Here is a 15649-nt window from a genome sequence, read left to right as displayed (position 1 = left end):
CTCAGGGATCAAACTTCCCTCTCTTGCATTGTAGGCAGATACTTTACCACTGAATCACCAGGGAAGCCCTGTATTTTACTTTGGGTGCTAAATATTTCTTATTCTAGAAATATTCTTGAGCTTTGTTCTAGGATTCAGTTAAGATACTTAGAAACAGTTTGATCCATTTGACACTTGCTTTTAAATTCAGCAGTGGCCACAAGATTGGAAAAGGTCAGTTTTCTTTCCAATCTCAAAGAAGAGAAATGCCAAAGAATGTTCAAACTACCGCCCAATTGCACTCATTCACATACTAACAAAGCAATGCTCAAAATTCTCCAAGTTAGGCTTCAACAGTACTTGAACAGAGAACTTCCAGATGTTCTAGCTGGATTCAGAAAAGGCAGAAGAACCAGAGATTAAACTGCAAACATCCATTGGATCATAGGAAAAGAAAGAGAACTCCAGAAGAATATCTACTTCTGCTTCATTGATTATGCTAAAGCCTTTGACTGTGTGGATCACAACAAACTGTGGAAAATTCTTCAAGAGATGGGACTACCAGACCACTTTACCTGAATCCTGAGAAACCTGTATGCAGGTCACAAAGCAACAGTTAGAACTGGACATTCAACAATGGACTGGTTCCAAATTGGGAAAGGAGTATGTCAAGGCTGTATATTGTCACCCTGCTTATTTAACTTATATGCAGAGTATATCATTTCCAGGAGAAATATCAACCATGATATGCAGATGATATCACCCTAATGGCAGAAAGCAAAAAGGAACTAAAGATCCTGTTGATGAAGGTGAAAGAAGAGAGTGAAAAAAGATGGCTTAAAACTCAGCATTCAAACCTACTCCAGTATTCTGGCCTGGAGAATTCCATGGACTGTAGGGGTGGTATCAAATTTAGGGGCTCAGAGATAGCCACAGACTAAAGCACATGAAGAGAGAACAATGATGAGCAGAGAGGCAGGTGTGTATAGGAACTGGAAGCTTCACGAATGGTGGGGAAGATGTTGGGGCTGAGGAAATACTGAGGGGAAGTATGACATAAGGTTGATGATGGTAGATGAATTGAAAGGCTGTATATAAAATGGTTAACTATGTTTAGCAACCTCAGCAGTGTCAACCAGGGAGAAGTTAGATTGCATGTGATATCCAGAAACTCCTTTATTATAAATTCTAGCAGAAGCGTCAAATAATACACCTAGCATTCAGACAGCTGATATAATAATAATAATAAAATTACCTCTTTTGGAAACTCTCAGAAACCAGGGTTTATGGGGGAAAAACAACAGATAAAATGCTCACGAAGATTTAGATTGTATTTTTAAGGACTAGAAAATATCTTACTTATTTAGAAGATGCTCTTATGGTAGAACCTTGGTCGGTTCCAGAGGAATCTTATAATGACCTATTTTGAACCTGAGATAACAGGCTAAAGAGACTTGAATCTTTTGCCAAAAGTCACAAAGCAGATTAATGCTCAATGTGGTATTAGGACCCAGGTCATCAGATTCTTGAGTAACAGTGTCTCTCAATGATACTAAGCTGCCAGTAGGCTGAGCATTGATTCAGCCATGGTTTTCACTAGAATCTTTTTATGTGTCATGTTTTTGAACACATGATTGGAGAGAGGTTGCAACGGGTCATCCTGGGTGACCGTAGGATGATGTAAAACCTGCTTGCTGACTTTTTGGCTAATTTCATAACATCTCCCTCTAGAAGTAGCAATCAAAGTATAAGAACACGAGACACATATGTGAATGTGGCTTTTTCATATTCTTTATAATGGATGAAGTCATCAGTGAAAAATAAAAAAAAGGATAGGGTGAGAAAATGTGGCTTGACATTAAACCAAGAACCACACTTCAAGCCAACACAAACCAAGGCTGGGAGACAAATTCAAGATTTTTTATTGTTTTCCTTTAAGAATATTAAATGATTTATAAAACTAGGATAATAGTTCTGGCACTCAAGGAAACCTTCACATGCCTTTTTGTAGAAAACAGTAAGTGTCTTTACTGACTAGCCAGTGTGTTCACCTATTTCTATGCTGAGGATTTGTATCCTATTTACCTGATATAATTTACACTTGGTTACAGTAAGAATGTGCATGAAGGCCACGATACTGGTATCATCAGTGAAGTGCCCAACCATGTTTGCTTTCCAGGTGGCACCAGTGGTAAAGAACCTTCCTGCCAATGCAGTAAACATGAGACTCGGGTTTGATCTCTGGGTGGGGAAGATCCCCTAGAGGAGGGCATGGCGACCCACTCCAGTGTTCTTGCCTAGAGAATCCCATGGACAGAGGAGCCTGGTGGGCTACAGTCCATTGGGTCACACACAGTCAGATACGACTAAGGTGAAAGGCAATGGCACCCCACTCCCGTACTCTTGCCTGGAAAATCTCACGGATGGAGAAGTCTGGTGGGCTGCAGTCCATGGGGTCGCTAAGAGTGGGACACGACTGAGCAACTTCCCTTTCACATTTCACTTTCATGCATTGGAGAAGGAAATGGCAACCCACTCTGGGGTCGCACAGAGTTGGACACGACTGAAGCGACTTAGCAGTAGCAGCAGCAGCAGCATGCACAATCACATTTCTAGGTTAACAGTTCTATTAAGTTGGATAAATAAAGCTTGAGCTTCTGTGTCACTGCTCCTCATCGGGGTCTGTGATCTCCAAAAGGCAAGATGAATTAGCTTTTCATTAAAAAAAATTTCATGATGGTACAGATACTAATTCTGGTAAGGAAAATAAACTATATTGTGGAAAAATCAGCAGAAATTCTGAGATTAATTGATAAATTCTGAGATTGATTCCAGAGTCAAACAATTTCTGTTGCTTCAGATTTGAATAATTCTATTGAACTGTAATAAAATTTGAATTCCTTCTAAATTCTCAAATTTGGGAGGAGAATCTTTTCTTATTTTACTGTTGGTAGGGGAAGGAGGAATGTTAAATCATTCCCACCATATCTAAATGTATTAGAAGAGTAAAGAGGTGTCTATATTTGCTATTTTCCCTCTGAAAGACACAGAGATAAGAGGTGATTCTGGTGAATTGCTGTTCTATTTTATCTAGAGACTCGAGTGCTCTCACGGCTCTATTCCCTTAGGAGGTCATGTTCCTTTGCTTAAAAGAATATTGCCTGCTCTGTGAGCTAATGATTTGTTTGGAGGATGTAAGTCTCAGAGGTGAAGATAACCTCATGGCTTTTATAATGTGTCTTTCGAATCTTTGATCTGCTTTTTACTGAATACCTGGGACCCCTCAATAGCAAGATTAAAGACGCCTCTTCAGAGAAGAAAGGCAAAATTTGAAAAACTAAAAGCTCCTCAGATTTCCAAATAATATTTCCCCATTTCTTCATTTTGTCAATATCATATTGGTGTTATCCTCCATTCATGTCATAATTGGATGGTAAATCAAAAATACAGTATTGGATCATTACAGTTTTTTCCCCCATATTTTCCAAGGAGACAGGGAACTACAAATCTTGTTTTCATCAAGTAGTTAATACAAACTAGCTCATACCGAGGGCATACATACACACTTTGAATTCCATTTAATTTGACAAATATTTACTTGGTACCTAGTAGGTGTCAGACATGTCTTCTTTTGTAGGGAATATCAAGACTCTGAATCTGATTTCAAGAGACTCTTACTCTGATCAGGCAGACAAGGCAAGTATAGAAATGGCCATGATAAGATGCAGAATATGACAAATGAAAAATACCTGGAGAGAAATGGATAATATTTAATATGAGAAGAGAGAGGAGAAACAATATTAAGTGAGAAGAGAATGAGGCAAGATCTCAGTATTTGAGAAGGACCTTTCAAGGTGGGTGAGATTTCCCCAGAGAGGGCTGGCCTTAGCTGAAAGTAAGGCAATAATAGGGTTATGGTGTGTATGTGGACAGGGGAGGGAGGTGGTCAAAAAGGTTGAGAAGCTTGTATTAACTTGTGAACAGGAATGACTCCATGAAAATTTTTAAACAGAGCAAAGACAATAATAAAGAGTTATGGTTTAAGAAATAATTTTGAAGCATTTAAAAATTTTTGTGGAGCTTCCCTGGTGGCTGAATGGTAAAGAATCTGCCTGCCAATGCACGAGACATAGGTTTAATCCCTGGATCAGGAAGATCCCCTGGAGAAAGAAATGGCAACCCACTTCAGTATTCTTGCCCAGGAAATCCCATAGACAGAGAAGCCTGGCGGGCTTTGGCCATGGGATCGCAAAAGAGTTGGACACGACTTAGTGACTAGAAACAACAAAATTTTAGTGTAAAACAAACAAGGTGTTTGATAATGTCCTATAGGTTTTATGTACAAACAAAATACCTACCACTAAAAATGCTGACTATACCAGTAGTATGTGAATTCTCATTTGCCATGAATCTGAAAGATTATTATTTTTCACTTTTATAATGATATAGCTCATTTAGGCATAAATTTCTAGTTTTGGTCAAATGAATCAATAAGGGGGTATAATTTTATAGAGTTATGGAGAATTTAATCTTCTCCACCACATGAATAGCTGAATTTTTACTGTCTGAATAATCCTTTTTATTTTTTGATTATGGTAACATTGTTTTATAACATGAGTTGCACGTGTAGAACACTCTATTTTTACTTCTGTGTACTTTACAGCATGCTTACCACCAAAAATTTAGTTTTTGTCCATCACCATATAGTTGATCCCCTTCATCCATTTTGTTCCCCCACCTCCCCGTGGTAACCACTATTCTAGGGCTTCCCTGATGGCTCAGTCAGTAAAGAGTCTACCTGCCAATGCAGGAGACCCAGGATTGATTCCTGATCCCGGAAGATCTCCTGGAGAAGGAAGTGGCAACCCACTCCAGTGTTCTTGCCTGGGAACCTGGGAAATCCCATGGACAGAGGAGCCTGGTGGGCTACAGTCCATGGGGTCGCAAGAGTTGAACACAACTTAGTGACTAAACCACCACCACCACCACCAACGACTACTCTGTCCCTATATCTATATGTTTGTTTTTATTCATTCATTTTGCTTTTTGTTTGTATTTTATATGTCTAAACAATATTTTGAAGTGCATTTTTGTTTGCTCCTAAGCCCTTTAGAACACAACATGCCCTTATAAAAAATGGGAAGATAAAATGTAAAAAGAATAGAAACATAAGTAGCTTTATAGACTAAAGCAAAGCAAAAGAGATTTTTAAAAAGCCAAAAACAAGATTGCAATAAATGAACACATGACTCTGATCTGAAGCTAGTTTTGAGGAGTATATATTTTTTTCATGATTATCACTGTGTTGGTTATAGTTTATCCCAACTAAATCTGAAAATTTTGCACCAAACCATTTGTCAAAACAAGTAATCTAATAAATGGATCATAATTTCACTGCTTTAGCTCCTGGGCAGAAAAGGTGAGAGACTAAAGGGAAGATAATTCAAAACTACAGAACAAATGCCCAAATATATGACAAGACAATATCCCAAATAAGCAAAGTATTATGTGAAAGTTAACTGTTGCCTATAAATATTTTTTGAGCACTTGAAATTGCACATTGAAATTCAGCAAGCCATCCACTTCTGAAGATTTCATCTTGCTTCCTCTTACTGTGCTTCTATTAAATGAGACCTTTCCTTATTTTCTACCTAGAGGACAGATAGTCATAAAGCAGTATTCTATTGATGTAAAAGAGTCAATAAATTTCTTTGTGCCAAGTTTACTTCTATTTACTACTTATTCTATGGAGGAAAGAAACAGCCAAATTATTGTTTCATGTAAATGACCTAAGGGGAAAAAAGACTACTAAATAGGAGATACCCAGCAATTCCACTCCTGAATATATAGCCGAAAAAAGCACTCATTCTAAAAGAACAGCCCAATGTTCATATTGGCATTATTTACAACTGCCAAGATATGGAAGCAACCTAGGTGTCCATCAACAGATGAATGGGATGGAGAACAAGTAGCCCCCCACACATCACACACACAGGAAAACTACTGTCATAAAAAAGCATGAAATTTTGCCTTCTGCAGCATCATGGGTGGACTTGGAGGGCATTCTAAGTAAAGTCATATCAGATCAGATCAGATCAGATCAGTCGCTCAGTCGTGTCCGACTCTTTGCAACCCCATGAATCGCAGCACACCAGGCCTCACTGTCCATCACCAACTCCCGGAGTTCACTCAGACTCACGTCCATTGAGTCAGTGATGCCATCCAGCCATCTCATCCTCTGTCGTCCCCTTCTCCTCTTGCCCCCAATCCCTCCCAGCATCAGAATCTTTTCCAATGAGTCAACTCTTTGCATGAGGTGGCCAAAGTACTGGAGTTTCAGCTTTAGCACCATTCCTTCCAAAAAACACCCAGGACTGATCTCCTTTAGAATGGACTGGTTGGATCTCCTTGCAGTCCAGGGACTCTCAAGAGTCTTCTCCAACACCACAGTTCAAAAGCATCAATTCTTCGGTGCTCAGCCTTCTTCACAGTCCAACTCTCACATCCATACATGACCACAGGAAAAATCATAGCCTTGACTAGACAGATCTTTGTTGGCAAAGTAATGTCTCTGCTTTTGAACATGCTATCTAGGTTGGTCATAACTTTCCTTCCAAGGAGTAAGCATCTTTTAATTTCATGGCTGCAGTCACCATCTGCAGTGATTTTGGAGCCCCCCAAAATAAAGTCTGACACTGTTTCCACTGTTTTCCCATCTATTTCCCATGAAGTGATGGGACCAGATGCCATGATCTTCGTTTTCTGAATGTTGAGCTTTAAGCCAACTTTTTCACTCTCCACTTTCACCTTCATCAAGAGGCTTTTAAGTTCCTCTTCACTTTCTGCCATAAGGGTGGTGTCATCTGCATATCTGAGGTTATTGATATTTCTCCTGGCAATCTTGATTCCAGCTTGTGTTTCTTCCAGTCCAGCGTTTCTCACGATGTATTCTGCATGTAAGTTAAATAAGCAGGGTGATAATATACAGCCTTGACGTACTCCTTTTCCTATTTCGAACCAGTCTGTTGTTCCATGTCCAGTTCTAACTGTTGCTTCCTGACATGCATACAAATTTCTCAAGAGGCATAAGAAAGCCTTCTTCAGTGATCAATGCAAAGAAATAGAGGAAAACAATAGAATGGGAAAGACTAGAGATCTCCTCAAGAAAATCAGAGATACCAAAGGAACATTTCATGCAAAGATGGGCTAGATAAAGGACAGAAATGGTATGACCTAACAGAAGCAGAAGATATTAAGAAGAGATGGCAAGAATACACAGAAGAACTGTACAAAAAAGATCTTCACGACCCACATAATCATGATGGTGTGATCACTGACCTAGAGCCAGACATCCTCGAATGTGAAGTCAAGTGGGCCTTAGGAAGCATCACTAAGAACAAAGCTAGTGGAGGTGATAGAACTCCAGTTGAGCTATTCCAAATCCTGAAAGATGATGCTGTGAAAGTGTTGCACTCAATATGCCAGCAAATTTGGAAAACTCAGCAGTGGCCACAGACTGGAAAAGGTCAGTTTTCATTCCAATCCCAAAGAAAGGGAATGCCAAAGAATGCTCAAACTACCACACAATTGCACTCATCTCACACGCTAGTAAAGTAATGCTCAAAATTCTCCAAGCCAGGCTTCAGCAATATGTGAACCGTGAACTTCCTGATGTTCAAGCTGGTTTTATTTTTTTTTTTTCATTTTTTTAAAATTTTATTTTATTTTTAAATTTTACATAACAAGCTGGTTTTAGAAAAGGCAGAGGAACCAGAGATCAAATTGCCGACATCCGCTGGATCATGGAAAAGTCATATAGAGAAAGACAAATACCATATAATATCACTTACATGTGGAATCTAAAAAACACAACAAACTAGTGAATAGTACAAACAAGAGGCTGACTCACAAATACAGAAAACAAAGCACTGATGAGCAGAATGGGGACGGGGCCACAAGGGGTGGAGGAGTGAAGGGTACAAACTATTGGGTGTAAGAGAGACTCAGGAATCTATGGTGAAACAAGAGGAACACAGCCAGTATTTTATAAATGTTTTATAACTGTAAATGGAAAGTAACCTCTAAAAATTGTGTAAAAAGTTAAAATACAGACAGGAGATGCCCCTTTACGTTATGAAATTTTGACTTACGGTTTTTTTTTTTTTTTTGCTTCTTTTTTTAAAAATTTTATTTTATTTTTAAACTTTACAATATTGTATTTGTTTTGCCAAATATCGAAATGAATTCGCCACAGGTATACATGTGTTCCCCATCCTGAACCCTCCTCCCTCCTCCCTCCCCATACCATCTCTCTGGGTCATCCCAGTGCACCAGCCCCAAGCATCCAGTATCGTGCATCGAACCTGGACTGGCAACTTGTTTCATACATGATATTTCACATGTTTCAATGCCATTCTCCCAAATCTTCCCACCCTCTCCGTCTCCAACAGAGTCCATAAGACTGTTCTTTACATCAGTGTCTCTTTTGCTGTCTCGTACACAGGGTTATTGTTACCCTCTTTCTAAATTCCATATATATGCATTAGTATACTGTATTGGTGTTTTTCCTTCTGGCTTACTTCACTCTGTATAATAGGCTCCAGTTTCATCCACCTCATTAGAACTGATTCAAATGTATTCTTTTTAATGGCTGAGTAATACTCCATTGTGTATACATACCATAGCTTTCTTATCCATTCATCTGCTGATGGACATCTAGGTGGTTTCCATGTCCTGGCTATTATAAACAGTGCTGCGATGAACATTGGGGTACACGTGTCTCTTTCCCTTCTGGTTTACGATTTGATTTGTTCCCAAATCAAAACATTTACGATTTAAATGTTCCCAAACATTTAAAATATTTTGCTTTAAAAATCTGATTTACAAGCAAATAGTTACGTAATCCAAAGGTCTTTCATAGGCAGCATTTTTAAAAATTGTTTAAAAATCCTAAAGTTCTTAAATGGGGACTAGAATCCAGTCGAGTTGATATATAAAATCGACCCTTACATCCACTTTTAGTTATTTATTTTTAATAGACTATTCTGACTAATTATCACATTCTTGTGATTAGGTAGGAAAAAGTAGGATTAAGAGAAATTACTATCAAATATTTTGTCAATTAATAGTCACAACTGAATTAGAGAAAGATAGGAAAACTGACTATCATAATAAAAGAGTATACTACTGATTAGCATCTATGTACACTTGCTCTTGTCAGTAAGGTACAACACTGAACATTTTTTAAAACATAAACCTATTTCATATTCCTTACAACTGATCAGTACCTACTGTTGAGTATTTAAGATAACTGAAAAAATGGTGATTTGTCAAGTTGAATAAGTCATTATCACTACTGTATGCTTTCCTTAAGCATTGAAGTTACAATATAGCATGAAAATGCATTCAACATTCACATAGTGATGAATAAATAAATAAAAATAAATAAAATAAAATAAATAAATAAAAATAAAGTTACCACTAAAATTAAAATTGCCAATGGTTGAATAAACTTTTATAAAGAAAATGACTTAGCCATTAAAAGTGATACAAAAATCTACAGTGTTCTCAAAAAGCAGAGAAGAAGTTGTGATACATATGTACAATGGAATATTACTCAGCCATAAAAGGAACAAAATTGGGTCATTTGTAGAGATGTGGATGAATATACAGTTTGTCGTACAGAGTGAAGCAAGTTGGAAAGAAAAACAAATATTGTGTATTAACACACATATATGGAATCGAGAAAATGGGTATGAATGAAACTAAATTTGCAGGGCAGGAATAGAGATGCAGATGTAGAGAGCTGAGCTGAACACAGTGGGGGAAGGAGACGCAGTTGGGACAGACAGAGAGCAGCACTGACGTACATACACCACCATGTGTGAAACAGAGCTGGTGGGGAGCTGCTGACAGCACAGGGAGCTCAGCTCGGTGCGCTGTGATGACATGGGCGGGGTGGGGTGGGGAGTGGAGGGAGCCCCAAGAGGGACGGGATCTATCTATCTATCTATCTATCTATCTATCTATCTATACTTTCAGCGGTTTCACGTTGTTGTACAGCAGAAACTAACGCAACGTTCTAAAAAATTATCCTCCAATTGAAACAAACAAACAAACAAAAGCAACGCCTTACCAGAAGTTGGATCAGGTGTAATGTCGCTTCTACTCTCCTTCCATGACAGCAGGTAGTCAAGGCTGGTGAGGTCTGCAGATTCTATACAACTGTTAACCGTCAGCATCATCTGATGAGCTTTTGCGATTCCATAATGCACTTTAGTTTCATCCTTCAGAGATATGTTCATTATGTCTGCTGTTGTGTTGAAAGCTTGCTGAAAGTATTCAGAAGCTTTGCTGTAGTGGCCCTAAAGATGTAAGAGAAATATTTTTTCTTAATTTTTATTTTACTTTTCCACATATCTGCCCACCATGGCATTTGCCACACTGATCATTCAACAGTCTTAGCAGTTTATCTTCAAGAAGAAAGATGACAAGCAGGATCTCTCTTAGAGTAACTTTTCTTTTAAAAGTTGTGATTACTAACCGTGCAGTATCTTAAAGTTAATTCACCAAGAAAGGTATACCAACTGGGTGGAATGCTATGAAACCTAAGTTTTTAAGATAAAAAAATGGTCAAATATTAGCATTTTTTTGTATGGTTCAATCTAATATATAGAAGCAAAAAGAAGTTTGTGAAAGAGTGAACCATTTCACATTGATTTAGATAGAATTTTCTTACTTGTAGCACTGGATTTACCAAATTAAATCTTTTGAACTGGCTTTTGTTTTCAGTCATAGCAAGAGATCATCCTGGTCAGCTCACTGAATCAAAGGCAGGTGAAAATGGATGAATATTCCTGCCCTTTGGCTACCGTGTTTTCCCATGTGCTCACGTCATTCTTGACCCAGAATGTGGAAGAAAATATTTTGAAAAAAATGTGATCTTGACAACAGCACTAGCATAACTCAAAGGGTCATTTAAATGTCTTTTTTTCTCCAAATCCTTTGCAACATTTTAAATTATAAAAATTCAAGGTTTTTCCTTTTCCCTTCCCATCTCCTTCCTTCCTTCTCTCTCTTCCTCCCTTTCTTTCTCATTCTCATTGTTCCTTCTAAAACCTACTGTCTACAAATAAGTAACATTTACCTAACTCTCATGAAGTGTGAGGACCAGTGCTAAGTACTTCATAGGTATTATGTCATCAGCTTTCATAGGTCACATTATGAGGAAATACTATCCCTATTTTACAAATAATGAAACTGAGCCTGAGAAGGGACTATTTCTGCCACCTCCAAGTCTTCTAAAAATCCTCCTTAAAACTCTTCCTCAAAAGAGGATATTATTTTTAGGATTAGCTATACTTGTAAAGACTCTAGGGAATGAAAATTTCCTTTCTTCATTGATTTATAACCCTGGCAAGTCCATTCTCTTGCCTTTCCGCCCCTCTCCTTCCTTTCCTTCTTTCATACACACGAAAACATGAATGCACACTCTTTTGAAGAGAAATGTTTTATTTACTATAAACTTTCAAGTCATTTTTCTCATGGCATTTTATGAAGTAACTGGAAATAAAAATCACCATTGAAACAGCTTTATACTACATGTCAGTACAGGTAAAATGCATACTCAACACCCATGCACCTCTGTACAATCAGAACCCAAAGAGCAGAAAGACTGATTGAATAAAGAGGCTGCCAGCAAGGTGAGGAGGAGAGAAAGAGCAGGGCTTATGTGACAGTTATGTTATATACATGTGCAGCACATGTAACACTGTTACATGCCCACAGGGACAGTTTAGGGGAACTCTTCAAATGGCTCATTCTGATTACATTTTCTAATGTAAACAGACTCCCTCATCAATAACAATTTTTGTCTGTTAAGATGAACAATTCTTTCTCTTATTTCAAAATATAAAACAGGATTTTTTTAGATCCTTTTTTTGACCACACTCTGAGGCATGTGAGATCTCAGTTTCCCAACCAGGGATCAAACTCACACCCTAGGCAGTGGAAGCGCAGAGTCTTAACCACTGGACTGCCGAGGAAGACCTCTAAAACAGGATTTATATGAGAATTAGATTTTGCAATTAAGAAAATATAAAACTGTATCAAATACATTTGTATGCCAATTAAATAAATTATATGATTGGAAAATAATATCAATATTGAATATGAAAATATAACAACTTAAAATTATAAATTGTTCTGTTAGATATCAAAGATATGGGACAAAATAGATGAAAATACATGACTAGACCAAACGTTTCTATTTTTAAAAACAGAGAAGTATAAGTATCTAATTATTGTTCTAGCTATCATCCTGAGCTTTAGGCTGTTCATTTTTTCTTAAAGTCTTTATTGAATTTCTTACAATACTATGTCTGTTGGTTATGTTTTTGGTTTTTTGGCTGAGATGCACGTGGGATCTTATCTCCCCCACCAGGGATCAAATGTGTAACTCCTGCAACCGGAAGTGCAGTGGAAGTGCAAGTCTTTACCACTGGACTGTTTCAGGTGGTAATATCAATTTAGGAGAATTATTCATAAATAAATAAAGGTATATTTGAATTTGCAGAATTATTTTGATATATTATTATGTTGAAACAAGCTCATTCATCCAATGAACAGCTATTATTTGCCTGGCCCATGCCAGGCAGCAGAGATTCAGCAATGAATAAAGTTTATACAAGCAGGCAAGCTTACTGCTAGTGAAAAAGTGAAAGTGAAAGTCGTTCAGTCATGTTCCACTCTTTGTGACCCCATGGACTCTAGTCCACGAAATTCTCCAGGCCGGAATACTGAAGAGGGTAGCCTTTCCCTTCTCTGGGGGATTTTCCCAACCCAGGGATTGAACCTACCCTGCATTGCAGGCAGATTCTTTACCAGATGAGCCACAACGGAAGCTCTACTGCTAGTGGGAATATTCATTTATTGGTATTCTAACTTTTATTAGGCTTTTTTTAAACAAATGCTTTCTCCCCTAAATACTTCTGTATTAGGTAATCATTCTTCCATCAAATTGTGCCTAGAGTTCAATCTTGAGACACACATACCTGTCATAAAACTGCTATCAACCTAGATTTCTCTAGTTTAAAGCTCTCTTAAGTAATACAATATCAATTCTTCTCTGATGCAAGAATTTTTATACATACCTTTTTAGAGAAAGGTTTTATTAGTGTGCTTTGTAATTCCAGATTTTCACTCTTAAAGAGTTTACCATCTAAATATAATCCCCTCTCCAAAAGTTCTGTCCAACCTTCCAAGTTCCTGTTATCAGTGAATCCTCCTATTCTATTATAAAATTCAGAAGATTCCAGTAATTAATCCTGGTAATCTCAAATATGAGTTTGAGGATACAGAAGTGATATATAGAAATGAATTTAGCATCTCATAACTGCATTTTATTGGAAGAAACAACTTCATTTAATGTTATAAATATCAGTAACAAGCATTTAGTGGACAATTTCAGGACAGGATCTTGATGACATCATAGACCTTGAAACAAAACTTGCATTATTACACTATAAGAGAATTTTCATGCATTATTGTGATCTTTCTTAGTGTCTAAATTGTCATTGCTCTGTCCAATGAGCAAGCTCAAAGTAAATGGGCAGTTTCTTAGTACAAAGGAGGAATCATTTCTTACACATTTTCCTTACCCTGTTACTGTTGGAACTACCATTGTTTTAATTATGTGATTATGCTCTGACCTCATTAGAGGATAAAAGATCTCATAAAAGGTCTACATCTATTTATTTTCCCTAAAATATTCTCATCTGACTCCTTTACATTGATGGTATATTTTCAATTAAAAACGAATCACATCGGGAGGGTGGGATGGGTGGTCCATCTTCTATCATTATACAGCAAAAAGTAAATTAATTAGGATGTTTTTAAGATGTGTTAACTTTAATTATAATAGCACTATAATAATTAGAGAAAACTAACAGTGGAAACAGTGTCAGACTTTATTTTTCTGGGCTCCAAAATCACTGCAGATGGTGACTGCAGCCATGAAATTAAAAGACACTTACTCCTTGGAAGGAAAGTTATGACCAACCTAGATAGCATATTCAAAAGCAGAGACATTACTTTGCCAACAAAGGTTCGTCTAGTCAAGGCTATGGTTTTTCCTGTGGTCATGTATGGATGTGAGAGTTGGACTGTGAAGAAGGCTGAGCACCGAAGAATTGATGCTTTTGAACTGTGGTGTTGGAGAAGACTCTTGAGAGTCCCTTGGACTGCAAGGAGATCCAACCAGTCCATTCTGAAGGAGATCAGCCCTGGGATTTCTTTGGAAGGAATGATGCTAAAGCTGAAACTCCAGTTCTTTGGCCACCTCATGCAAAGAGTTGACTCATTGGAAAAGACTCTGATGCTGGGAGGGATTGGGGGCAAGAGGAGAAGGGGACGACAGAGGATGAGATGGCTGGATGGCATCACTGACTCGATGGACGTGAGTCTGAGTGAACTCCGGGAGTTGGTGATGGACAGGGAGGCCTGGCGTGCTGCGATTCATGGGGTCGCAAAGAGTCGGACACGACTGAGCGACTGATCTGATCTGATATTTCCAAATAGAGTTTAATATTATAATTGTGGTCTTATAAATAATATTATTTCTTGGAAATTACTGTTAAGAATACAATTAAAGGGACTTCCCTAGTTGTCCAATAGCTAACGCTTTGTGCTTCCAGGGAAGGGGGGCCTGGATTTGATCCCTGGCTGGGAACTGGATTCCACATACCACAACCAAGAGTCCAAATGCCACAGCTAAAGATTCCGCATGTTGCAAACTAAGACCCAGTGCAGCCAAATAAATATAAATAAATATTGAAAAAGAATACAATTAGAATACATTTCATGAATAATATAAAGCCAGAAAAGGTATGACGAGGGCTGTTTATAGAGGTCCTTAAAAGGTAGACTGACAAGTATCAGCACTGTTAGAGTTGCTTTTAAAGATTCAGTGTGATTTTTCAAAATGTCAAAATATTGGACAAAAATGAAGCAGAAGCTTGGAATTTTAAAAGGGACTACTTACTCTCAACTGGTATAAAATGGGTTACAAATTTATGGATCAATTCAATGAACTCACGTATTTTTGTTCACAAAAATATTTTGAACTCTGTGCCAGGTACTCTTCTAGAAATTGGAAAGAAATTTAAAAAGGGCAGACCTGTTCTCTGTTTTCATTAAGCTCTCATTTTAGACACATTCAACAAGGAGAAGAAAAATATCATAAACAAGAAAATGGTGATCAGTGCTGCATGGCAAACTATAGTCACACGAAAGGGTGAGCTGGTGGCTACTTTTGATTAGGTTGCCCCAAGGAAGACCTCTCTGAAGAAGTGGCATTTAGCTGAGTTCTGAGTGACAAGAAGCCAGCCATGTGCAGTTCCGCTTGGGGAGCTGTCCATACAAAGCATCCTGGCTAGGGCAAATGTCCTCAGGTAGAAATCAGTTCAGCATGTTTGAAGAGCTCCTTGAAAGTCCCTTTGCCTGTGGTGGAGAGGATAAGGAGAGAGGAAGGCAATGAAATCAGAGATTGGGTGTGGGGGAGATAATGCATCTCATACAGACTTTTCAGTCAGGGTGAAGATTTATATTTATGTTCCCAGAAGCCTGGGAAGCAATGGAAATATTTTAATACAAGATGTAGCCTGCCAGGCTC

The 15649-nt window shown here is 37.9% G+C and overlaps 1 protein-coding gene across 4 annotated transcripts in view; it reads right to left on the bottom strand.

Annotated features, from left to right (window-relative positions):
* Positions 1 to 15649, bottom strand: part of TTC29 (tetratricopeptide repeat domain 29) — a 273994-nt gene that overhangs the window by 101491 nt on the left and 156854 nt on the right. For all 4 annotated transcript variants that reach the window (XM_070769026.1, XM_070769025.1, XM_070769024.1 and 1 more), the window contains one exon: positions 10115 to 10343. In XM_070769026.1, coding sequence (XP_070625127.1) covers positions 10115 to 10343 — 229 coding nt within the window. The remainder of the gene's footprint in view (positions 1 to 10114; positions 10344 to 15649) is intronic.

Source organism: Bos indicus, chromosome 17, assembly GCF_029378745.1.
Source record: "Bos indicus isolate NIAB-ARS_2022 breed Sahiwal x Tharparkar chromosome 17, NIAB-ARS_B.indTharparkar_mat_pri_1.0, whole genome shotgun sequence".
In the NCBI taxonomy this organism is placed as follows: Eukaryota; Metazoa; Chordata; class Mammalia; order Artiodactyla; family Bovidae; genus Bos; species Bos indicus.
This window is presented reverse-complemented; position numbering and strand designations above follow the sequence as displayed.